The sequence below is a fragment of the Crocodylus porosus genome, unplaced genomic scaffold (genome assembly GCF_001723895.1).
Source record: "Crocodylus porosus isolate Cpor-Errol unplaced genomic scaffold, CroPor_comp1, whole genome shotgun sequence".
In the NCBI taxonomy this organism is placed as follows: domain Eukaryota; kingdom Metazoa; phylum Chordata; order Crocodylia; family Crocodylidae; genus Crocodylus; species Crocodylus porosus.
The window spans coordinates 15,500,955-15,513,166 of record NW_017728947.1 but is presented as its reverse complement, the minus strand read 5'-3'; the positions used below and the strand labels follow the sequence as shown (position 1 = coordinate 15,513,166).

The following is a 12,212-nucleotide window of genomic DNA, read 5'->3' as shown; positions in this document are numbered from 1 at the left end:
GCTTTAGCTGATTCCCAAAAAGGAGTGAAGTGAGATCAGAGGACTTGGGATTTTTTTACCAAAGGAAATGTCAGTTTCTTCCTTTACCTAAGCCAAAAAGATAATCAATTTGCCATTCCAAAGTATTACATATTCTCAGCTGCCCAGTACAACCTGCATGATAGACCAGAATAAATAACTGTCATTGGCACTTGATTTGAAATACAGACTGTGTGTTAAATTACATCCTTCAGAGTCTCCATTCTACTATATTTCCCTTATGCAACTCATGAGCCACAACGTGGCCACCCCTTGCCTACAAGCTCTCTGGTGAAAGGATTATCTTTTTCATGTCACTATACAGTGTCTGGCACAATGTGGCTTAGAGCAAAAGGGTGTTGGCACAAAAGTAGGTTTATTCATGTATAACAGAGCTAACTGGCAGCCTGCAGGTGGCATGCAGCCCACAAGGGTTTAATCTGCAGGCCCCAGAATCTCCTTGGCCACCACTCCCCTCATTCTGGCTGCTGCAGCAGCCAGGGCCTCCAGGCTATCCCTCATTGCTCTGGTTTTCACTTCCTGTCCCTGTCCCAAGGGATAAGGCAAGGTAGGGCAGCATGACTCAGTGCAGCATGCAATGCAGAGAGCCTGCAGCATGGTGGAGTGGGGGAGTCCACAGCCAAGATGATATAGGGGGTGCCCACCTGCACAGTTTAGCAGTAAGTGGGGCTCCCTGCCTGCCTGCAGGGTACAGAAGTAAGGGGTGGGGAATCACTTGCCCATGCACACAAGGCAGTGCTGCGGGGGAACTTCCTGCCTGCATGGTGGCAGAGGAACTTGCAGCCAGGGAGGTGAGAGGGGACCATGGTCCTGGCAGCATGTGGCCTCCTGCTGGTACAGCCCCTACAGTGTGCAAGTCCCCAGACATTAAGAAATTAGACAGCCCTGATGTAGAAATTCAGTGACCTTTGAAATTGACATCTCTTATTGCATCCTATGGGAGAGAAAAGGCCACTGGAGTAATGGTGAAAATCACTGGAGTGATGGTAAAAATCATTTTCATAACCTATAGATAAGTATATGGTTTTGCAAAAGGAATCATCTATCCCTTATAATACTGAAAGCAGACTGAATAATATGATTCTTAATTGCTTGATTGCTGTACCCTTCTCATACAGTCAAGCAATACAATACCTCTCTTTTCAGGTAAAGGTGACCTATAGGAGAGTTGTATGTGAAAGAAATTAGCCCAGTATCTCATTTCTTTTGAGTATTAATAATGTTTGTTTTTCATGTAATTGTTCTGGATCACTGCAGTGGGGGCAAAGACTGGTGTTAGTCCTTTTCCCAGGCAACATATATTTTGTATAGAAAGAGAAGCAATCAATATTTCTTCAACAAACTTCTCCTTCGCAAGCTTCTTGAGGTTTTTTATGTTTTATATGTGCACACAACCACTGTCTATTCACTGCATCCAATTGTTTTTATCAGGTAGGTTTTCTCCTGCTCTCATCTCAATCTAGATTCCTCCCAAGCCACCCTCTCAAGTGGCACTGATGTACCCTTCTCCCACTCTTCTCTTCACACTTTCTTCTCTAGTGCTCTTTATGTTTGGAAATCCCTACTCTGTATGCCAAATATCCACCCACTCCTCATTCAAATTCTACTTAAAATGTGCTTTGTCAAGGCCTATCAAAAATAAATCTTCAAGCAGAGAAACAGGCATCAATCCTGCTTTGAGAATTGACTGCTTTCTGGTCATCAGGTAAGCTATGTGTACTAAGCTGTCTAGCTTTTATATAGTATGCTCTTTGGCTCACAGACTCTCCCTTCCTTAATACTGTACATACCAATTATGTCCAGCAAATATATTGATATATTTCAAAGTATCCTGATGTTCCAAAAGATTGGTTTGATAAATGCTGTTGTTCTAAGATTTATTTCTTAGATTAGAATGACTAAACTAGGAAAAAGCAAAGTAATTTAAGGTTTGAAAGAGGAAAAAAAAATACCAGGCAAAATAAGCAAAAATGAATTAATTGTCACAAGAAAAGGATAGAAGAGCTCAGCAGTACATAAACCCTCTGCAGGGATTAGGAGGGCATTGCACAAAGCAGGGAGAACAATTGTTGAAAATTATACCAGGAGATCTGATTAGGAATAATAGACTGGAATTTAAAGGAAGAAAATTAGGAGATACGTCTGAACAATCTATGGAATAGTACCTAATTGGGCAGTGGGGGAGTGCTAGTCTTCAAATTGCTTATAAGGTAGTTCAGATATGGTAACCCAAATCCTAAATCCATATTCAGATTTTACATAATCCATTCCTAGACAAACTTTGAATGTAGAGAGTATTTCGTTTGAATAAATTCTAAGTAAAAAATGGAGGGCTTTGTAATGCATCTGAGGATTTCCATTTTCTGTGTGGAAAAGGTGCCTGCTTGGCTCGACAGCAACATTCCCATTTTCACCTTTCAGCAGAACATTTACAGCTTCTAAACACCCTCCAGCCTAGGAATCACATCATAAGTGAGGTCTTGGGAACAGTTACCTGTTGGGAAATGATGCAAGTGTTGACCATGCTGCAGCCAAGTATTGGGGAGTAAAGGGCCATTGGGACCCAGGGTCATTGTGGAAACACCGGAATACACCACCAGTCCCCTTGAATCCACTGGACTGGCTGTTGGTCCCCTCAGGAATGGTGAAGGCACAAATGCTGAATCTTTCATAATGCGACATAATTAGGGATAAACCTCAACCACAAGAACCTTACAAAAGCTTCCTTTCCTATAATTATCCCCTAGTCGATTTTCTCATGAAATAGTGTGATCAGGCCCTGAATAATGACTGTATGATTGGACCTAGGGTTTTGATACACTTTTTTTTAACCAGATAAAATTATATTATTAGTCTTTGTTATGAATTGTCAGAATGAATAAGAATGCCATTGTAGCAGATTGCTATAACAGAAGTTTTATGTAGAAGGTACACAAAATGTCTACGGCCATTCCTTTGTGAAGGGTTATATCATTGATGTGGGTAGTAGCCTAATCTTATTGAATTCTTCAGATTGCTAGTAAATAGGACAAAAAACTGAAAACAGAAAACTTTGCTTCTAAGATTTCTGAGTCATTCAGAAAAAGATCAAGTTTGGCATTATTAATTCCTTACTGCCTAAAAGAAAAAGGTGCCCTGAATTCTTCCGGAGGCATTACTAAAAGAAAATGCCATCCATTTTCCTAGGCACAATATTCTAAAATTTTAATGAACAAAGAACATTCCCCACCAATTCTAATATCTCTTTAAATTGTGTTTGCCAGTTGAATTTTTTAATGTGGATGTAATCTGTTATCTTTACACAGATTATTATGGGACAAATTCTAAGATGCTTTAATATTACATAAATAAACCTAAACTTAAACAGAAGTAACAATATTCACATGGGCATATATATAACAGATATGTGTTAAAAAAAAAAGGCATTTGGTAAGGGAAAAAGATTAAGGGTATGATTAAGGAAGCTAGGCATGCATCTCTCATTGACTTTGAATGTTAAACATTATTTCAGAAGAAGTTTGTGATACTGAAATGTAATAGGTAGGGTACCTTACTACATTAGCCATCTCTGAAATTCCATGTCAGTGGCCAAGTGACCAGTGTTGGAGTTGATCTAGTTGATACTGGACACATTACAGAATATCACTGCATTTTTTCTAGTTGTTTTTTGGTTGGTAATATCAGCAGAGGTGATAACTGGTGAGGGAATACAACTAGAGAAGTCTCTCCAAATCAAAATGGAGGTATACTGGAGAATATTGCAAGAGGTTTTAACTTCTGCCATCCTCAGCTGTATTCATTCTGTAGATAAATAAAGGGCTATATTTTTCCAGCACTGGTAATCCAGAATTTTTCACAGGTGCTAAATTTTCTTTAAATGTTTGTGCTTATATTATTACTCTCCCCACAAAGTCCTAGATCTACAAATGTTTCCTATCAGCAGAGGTTGTCCTGACTTCATCTGAGCAACTGGTATTTTAGATGCTTGGATAATAAAAAAAAATATTGCTACTTACTGTGTTTTTAGTGTATGAAAAAAGATAGCATATTCTAATTTCTGCTGAGGTAGAAAAACATGACTATCTCCAGGACTATCTCCTGGAATTGAACCTATTAATTTTATAAGATTATTAAATACCATATTTATTCAAATCCAAGATGACTCTGAATTTAAGATGATCCCTCAGTAATTAGTTTCTAGACATGGACAGTTTATAAATTTATTATAATTTTTCATGTCTAGAATCTAATTATTGGAGGGTTGTCTTAAATCCATCTTCCCCCCCACACCCCTCACAGCTGCAGAGGGGCAGGCAAAAGAGGGAGCAGTGGGGCCAGACAGTGGGAGAGCTGATGATGGGGGAGATGATGGAGGTCAAGGGGCTTGCTCCCTGCCCCTTGCCCCCTACTGCCTGCTCCCCCAACTGCATGCCCCAATACACTGCTTTCCCCAGTGTGGGGGGGGGGGGTGAAGAGGGGGTTTAAAATGACCTTCCAAGAATTAGAGCTTGACCCCTTCTCCTTCCCATGCCACTTTTTACCCCCTGCCACTTGTCCCCCTCACCACTTGATCCCCCAGCTTGCCTCCCCCACGGTGCTTGCCTTCCCTCCACTGTCTCTGCCCCTGCCATCTGCCTCCCCCCCAGAAGCCTCGGGCCTCCCACTGTCCATTCCCCCATCTCCCCACCCCATAGTCTCCACCCATCCACTAGGGAATGAGTGGGTGGGGTACCCTAGACTGCAAGAAGGTAAAGGGGGTGGGGCAGAGATGGTAAAGGGCAGGCAGTAGCTGCAGCCCTGATTCTGCACCTGAGTCAGAGTTGGAGTCAGGGTCATGACCAGAGCTGCAGCTGAAACATCTGCCTGTGCCACACCTCTTTGTACTCAATTTCAAGGTGAAGGGTTACCCCCATGTTAAGTGAGAAAAACCCCTCATCTTGGAATGGAGTAAATAAAGTAGTATTGAGTCGTTGTTGTTCTTGGGCTGCATGGAAAATTGAAATTACAAAAGCAAGTATTTCCTCCTAGAGTGTTATTTTGTAATGTTAATCATGTGAGTGACAAGCAACTGATGTTGAAAAAGACCTGTTATCCACTCAGTTTTATAGTGATTCTAGCAGACTTTTGGGCCTCCTAGAAGCTGTTGGATCTCCATTTTTGCTCTATTCTGGTTGTTTCTTCAGTAGTCATCTTTTTTGGGTTCCAGTATACATTTTAGAGTTGTACTTTCATGTCTTTGTTGGGGACGAGGAGGTACAAGAATACAAAGAGGCCACCTATGTAGAAGTGTTCCATATTAAACATTACTGTAGCACAATTCTTTTGCATTTCACTTAGGGTCCTAAGGATTCCAAACATCCTAAATGATTATTAATTCACAGGGATTTGAGAACCCTCAGGCCTTACAAGATCAAATCCAATGTGACTAAGAATCTAATGTCATAGAATCATAGAAGTAGGGTCGGAAAGGACCTTGTAGATCTTCAAGTCCGACCCCCTGCTTGGGCAGGAGAAAAACCGGGCTCAAATGACTCCAGCCAGGTAGGCATCAATCCTCCTCTTAAAGACCCCCAGGGTAGGAGCCAGCACCACTTCCCTTGGAAATTGGTTCCAAATCCTAGCTGCCCTGACCGTGAAGTAGTTCTTACAGATGTCTAATCTAAACCTACTCTCCAACAACTTATGGCCGTTATTCCTTGTTATGTGACCTCAGCTTTCTACCTTTATACAGTCTGCACAGCCTGGAATAGTATTGTTCAGTAATTTGTGAATGAGCAAAATGCATTATGTGCAGACAAAACTTACTGGTTCCATCTACTGTAGTTGATTGGACATTAATGAGGGAAGATTTTTTTTACTGAACTTTATTTCTGATTAAGGTTGTGTAGGTTGTGTTACATAGCCTGTGGGGCTGCAAACTGTGTATAGATGAATGATATTTAAAGCAGTTTTTGAATAGCTTAAACATGTAATTCCTAATGTAATTGAAAAACGAAGTTCTTCATTTTTAAAAGAAATTGTATGCAGTAAATAGCAGTCCCGTTTATTTTATTCTTGTGACAAACCAGTAAAGAAATCTTTTTCCTTACATATATAATTTAATTTGTTATGAAGGAATGAAAATGAGACAGCTTTTCTAGAGCTATTTTCATTTCATATTTCTGTTCTATCTGCCTTGAAAATCCATAGTGAGAGAAACTTTCTAACCACTTTCTTTCAGATGTCTGTGTCCCATCTGTATTTTTATATTCTTTATTTTTAAGATTTAAAATGCTAGTCTTCGTGGGTTAAGTGTTATAATTAGTAAATTGTGATTTATGATTGACAAGCAAAAAGAAATGAGCAGGAAAGTTATGTTTCTGTCTTTGATTATGATTGAATAAAATAAAGTGGCTTAAGGTCAAAGGGCCAAGTCACAAATGCCATGTTCTTTGTGACTTTTGTACATCTGCACGAAGGAAATAGGGAAGGCTTTCCTTCTGATTATATGCATTTTATACCTATTTTGCAGGCATTTTGTAGTGTTGTAAATCAAGCCATAAGCAGCAGCTTACAATTATTTAGTTCAGAGGCCACTGTGCTGTTTTTAGTGAGTGTGGAACTGCCATTACTGGCAATGAGCGCTAGTTGCCTTGACTGGAGGCAGCATATGAGCCAGGGAATCTTAAAACAATGTCTAAATGGTTTGTTTATGTTTCTGCTCTTTTCTTATGTATTTGCTGTGATTTGACAGAGCATTTGAGGTCACCTGTCAAACTAGCAGCGGAGATGGAGTAAAGCACCTTTATTCTAAGCCCTTGCTAACACAGTATTCAGCTCTGACTCAGACAGAGAGGGTAAGTTCACTGATTATACTCCTCTTTCTGTACTATGGCAAAATGAGTTGCAGAGAGAACAGTTCGAAAGCCAAGCATTTCTAAATACTTTTTCCTTTTATGGAAAGGAGCTCCTAGATCACCATTTCCTGGAGATTGTATTCTAAGCTACCCAGCACTAGAAGAAAGATTTCTGTATCCACTGATCTATATCTGACAACAAAATTGAACCCTGAGGGGATCCATTTTTACCTATTTTAAGCATGAATTGACAACAACAGACTAGAACTAAACCAAACGTATTTATCCTCTGAATGTGGGAATAAGTAGAATTTGGTGAATAGGGTGGTTTTCTTGTTTTGTTTGTTAAATCTTTTTTGTACTCTGTGAAGGGCTCATCCAAATGACAAACAAGATTCTTTGGGTAAATCTGATATCTTTTATTAGACCAACTCAAATAGATGGAAAAAATTCTTCTTTGCCCAGGGGTATAGGTTGTAGCCATGCTATTTGAGTTGGTCTAATAAAAGATATCAGATTTACCCAAAGAACCTTGTCTGCCTATGTCCTTAGACCAACATGACTACAACCTATACCACTCATCCAAATGCGTATTTTAGCCTTTTACCCTACATCTATGGTACCCAAGTTAAAAACCTCTAAATAGATGCATACTAGCTGCAAATGGTGATTTTTTTTTTAAAGCCTTTGCTATTGCTAATGGACTAATTTCAAAATTGTATTCTGGATCATTGGTTTTGATTAAAAAAAACACATTAAATAAAAAATTAAAATAAAATAAAAAAGACCACATGAAATAAAAAGACCACATTAAATTTTGACAAAATACTAGAAGTAGGTCATACAGGGCCTGATCCATGCCAACTGAGGTAGATAGACCTCCACTGACTTCAATGATCAGACCCATAGTGCATCCCCATTCCCATGCAGCATGGCAAACTAACTTTGTTCTTCCCTAACCATAGATGGTTATCTTGTCTCTCCTTGGCTGTCTCCAGTGATGATTCAGTTGGCACCTTATTCTCTTGCATGTTTATATTTCTACTATTTAAGTTAACTTTCCCTCCTCCTCTAAAGCGAGTACTCCCTCGTTCTTGCACTGCTTGGGGAGGAGTAGGGGAAGGGGGAGCTAAAACTGGCAATACTGAACTATTGGCAGCATGAATCCAAAAGTTGTCTTGCCAGCAAGGGAAGCCTAGGTCACGTCAATGATCATTGTGTTCTCTGCACTATAACTCAGCATTCTATGGGGCTTTTAATATTACGTATATGTGGAGGCTTTGAGCTCTAGTGGGTTTCAAAGGCTGTACCCAGCTTCTCCCTCCATTCCAGAATGACAAGCAAAAAGAAACTTCCCCATGAGGAGAGTATAGAGGTAAAACTTAAAGATCTGCTAGAGGTGTTTTTATACTCCCTTCCTTCATGCAGGTTATCCGTGAGAGAACAAATCAGATCCCTTCATGTTTGCTGTACTGCATTGTTAATGACCTTCTGTTCCTTTGCATTGGTCTTGAGTTTTCCCTCCCTCCAGTCTATGCTTGAGAAACTGCAAGTCTGGTTGCATCTGTCTGGCTGACAGTAGGACTGTCCTAATTTTATATTATATAAGGTTGCTGTAGTTTATCTGGTGTGATGGAGAGATCTGCTTCATCCTCATCCTTTCCCCCTGTTCTGCCCCAACATCTCAACATGCCCTGTTACATCATAAGTGGGTTACTGGTCCAGAAGGTGGCAAAGCATCCCCATTTCCTCTGTTTCCACAGTAGGAATTTTCCACAGGTTATAAGCAGCTAATCTAAAGACAGTATGTATTGTTTATGCAGCAGACCAGAAAATTCAGGCCAAATCCAGACTCATAAATCCACCAGATCTGGTCAAGAGAAAATACCTCTCATATGGAAGTAACTATGTACAGGCCCATGCTGCACCTTCATCACCGTGTAGTCCCTTATATACATAGTCCCTGGTATATATAACTATATACAGATGGGTTGGATACCAGAGGTGATAAAGCTGAGTCAAAATAGGGAATTTCTATAATGCTTAGCACCACGGAGATTCTGAGTTGCTCCTGGCTGTCTTAGGAAACCAAAGTAAAGCTGTAGTTTGTCAGAGGTTGAATCTTTCCCTAGTCAGCACAAAATGGATTGCTGTGCAAATGACCTTTATCCTGTCTATGTGTCTATGTTTTATTTTCTGCACCTCCTATGAGCCACAACTTGGAATTTGTTCCTCCATGTCTTATACAAGTCTTGTTTTTTAAATCTAAAAAACGGACTGAACTTGATCTACTCAATGGTTTTTACTTGCTGCAATGTGTCTCTATCATTTTAGCTACTAATTTTGTGTAAAGTAGGTGTTCACCTGTATAAGGGACTGACAATTAGGTATAATGGCTTTTGCAAAGCTGTGAGTAGAATCTTTCATGTTAACCTCTAGAAATATGAAAGATTTCACTCACAGCTTTGCAAAAATACCCTTCTCCTGACCTACAGCATTCCTAATAATTTGGTCCCAGGATACTCTTGAGTAGACACAGTTAAGCACGCCAAATTTATATGATGTTTCTATGACTACTGGGGATTAGATAAAACAAGTAAATTAATATTCACTTGTGACAGAAGTAAGAACTGAATACTTCTTTTGGCTAATTGTAAGCTCAAGCTGCAGAACTATGTTTTCGATCCAAAATATTCACAAAATTGAGGGCTTGCTCAGATCACATGCTTCCATTACGTCCTGTGAGCACAAAAATAAAAAGTGGGCATGTCTACACATGCATTTATGCCATCTTAAATTTACTGCACACTAAATTACTGAGCAGTAAGTGAGAATAGGTCAATGTCTACATACTATGTATGGACTGACTTGGGACTAAAGTTAGTTCCAAGTCAGTCCACACATACAGTGTTACTGCACAATAACACATCTATACATGCATTTCTGTACAGTAACTAATTAGGTGTAAATCTGGTACCTGCATCATGCATGATGCACGTATCAAACTTATGTTCAAGTCAGCATAAGTCATCATATTTACTGCACACATGTAGAAGTGTGCCTGTACTGCACTGTAATTTCAGTTGCTGCATAGTAAATGTGCACATCTAGATGCACCCAGTGAGTTGCTATAGTCCATTGAGCTAGCTAGGTTCTATGTTTTATCTTCTTTTTTTATATATTATGGTAAATATTCTGTGATATTTAAAAATCACTTAATAGTTGAAACATATTCAAATGACTTAAACTGATGCCTGTATAAACTGTGTGTCTGTGTTAATAATATCTATAATATTTCTGCAAGTCTGTGCAAGTATATAATGTGTTATGTCAAAGATACATTTGAAAGACTTTGCCCTAATAAGCATTAGATACCTCCATTCCTTCTGTTGTGGAAAAAACAACAACATTTGCAACCATAATATTTGGCCTAAATGTTAAGTTTTCTGTCAACTTCAGTAGAGCCAGAATTTCACCCTTGAAGTGTACTAAATATCTTCAGAAAGAGTTGAGGCATAAATATTTGATCATTTTGACTGATTTTGTTAATTAAGACACCCATTTGTGAAGAAAGTTAATTTTACGTAGGAATGTAAAATATCATGATTTTTTTGTTTTCACAGTTGAATTACTACTTTCACAGAATTCCTGCACCCTGTTAAAGTGATACTCCCAATGAAAGAGTTAGTGTATTCAAGCAGTCATTTGTTTCTAATTTTTATCAGAGTTGAAAAGCTGTTGGTAGCAGAGGAGAAAAAAGTAAGCACAAGAGAAAACGATAAATGCAAAAACCTTCCTAGTACATGCAAAACTTTGTCCAATTTCTGGTTGAAAATTTAAACTGGGAAATGAAGGCTCTTGAATTAGTTTACCAACAAGTTATTGCTTTTTGGTAGACAGTCTCTTGGTGAAAGGATCAATAAAAATGTAGTTGGTATGAATGCTAAATCTGTCCTACTTGAAGGAAAAGAAAAACACCAAGCAATTGTTAGGCCTATACTAATTTAATAGGAACATAAACAGTGCTTTAAAAAGTAACAAATGTAGCTCACTTGGTGAGTTGTGTAAATTTAGCTGTAGAAAAATATATTCCCTGTACTGATGTCAGATTGGAACTCATACCTCTTCTGAGTACAATAGCATTCATTTGCTTTTGTGGTAAGGTGATATAGTATACTGCATTTAATCCAGGGGAGTCCCTTTGAAACAGGACTGATATCTGAGGCCCTGCAATTTCAAATTACCAAAAATCCTAGATAACTAGTAAATCAGCTTTTTAAATTCTGTTCCCAAACTGTCCAGCAGGGGTCACAGTAAGTCTTTTAATACATTGTGAGTATGCTATACCATGAATAGTACCACATATAGGTCTGTTCCTCAAGCTGCTTTTCAAACTAATCCTCAAACTGCTTTTCAAACTAACTCATTATTTCTTGTAGTGTCATTGTCAAGTAGGTATTAACCTCCCCTATTTCCTGGAACATGGATAATGGATAAATGGAAATGGATAAATACAGGTGAAGCTCAACTGTTTTTAAAGTATTATATAATCTGATACACCTCAATTTTCAGGACCCAATTTTAGACATCAAGGCTAGGGACAGACATTACACATAAACCGGTTTAAGTGAACAGAAACTGGCTTAAATCTGTAACAGAACAGATGTTCATTGCACATAAACCAGTTCGAAAATGGCTGACAATGGTTTGAGATAGACCTGGTTGAATGTAGTATCAGACTTAACTGATTTGGGTCAAACTGTTTTATGCAATGTCTGTCCCAGACCCCTTGCTGGTTTAATTTAAACCAGACTCCCCCAGCATACTGGCATGCTCTCTGGGCTGGGCAGGGCTCTCTGCTCCACAGCAGAACTGACCCTTCCCCTCTGCTCCCTGATTGCAGCTTTGGCAGAGAACACAGGAATCTGCCTGGCTTCCTCCTACTCCCCGCCTCCCCTTACTCCCCGCTAAGCAGGGATTTCCCCCTCCCCTCTGCCATACACAAACACCTCTCCACATTAGCTAGCAGACCATGTGCTGGCTACAGTCTGTGCTGTGGGAGACAGAACTGTTTAGGCTTATGGTTTTCAGAGCTAATCAACAGGTCAGCTCATAATGTCCCTCTGTTCCTTCCTTTGGAAAAAGCTGTTTAAGATGAGCTTGAACTAATGAGAGAAGCTTTGTTTTCTGATGGGGTTCTAAATGCTGATAACAGAGCTGATAAATACTCTGTTATCAAAGGGAGTGCGAGCGTCCTGCTGAGGCCTGGTGACACCCCCACACCCTCCAGTTCATCACTTTGGAAGGGAAGGGAGGGATGTTCTAACCGCCCCCGGC

The 12,212-nt window shown here is 39.4% G+C and overlaps 1 protein-coding gene across 3 annotated transcripts in view; it reads left to right on the top strand.

Moving 5' to 3' along the window:
• MRVI1 (murine retrovirus integration site 1 homolog) overlaps positions 1-12,212 on the top strand; it is a 227,680-nt gene that overhangs the window by 137,027 nt on the left and 78,441 nt on the right. For 2 of the 3 annotated variants that reach the window (XM_019551457.1, XM_019551456.1), the window contains exon 7: positions 6,773-6,875. In XM_019551457.1, the coding sequence (XP_019407002.1) occupies positions 6,773-6,875 (103 nt within the window). Of the gene's footprint in view, positions 1-6,772; positions 6,876-12,212 lie in introns of those variants that run through there. The other variant, XM_019551458.1, reaches the window with a different exon arrangement.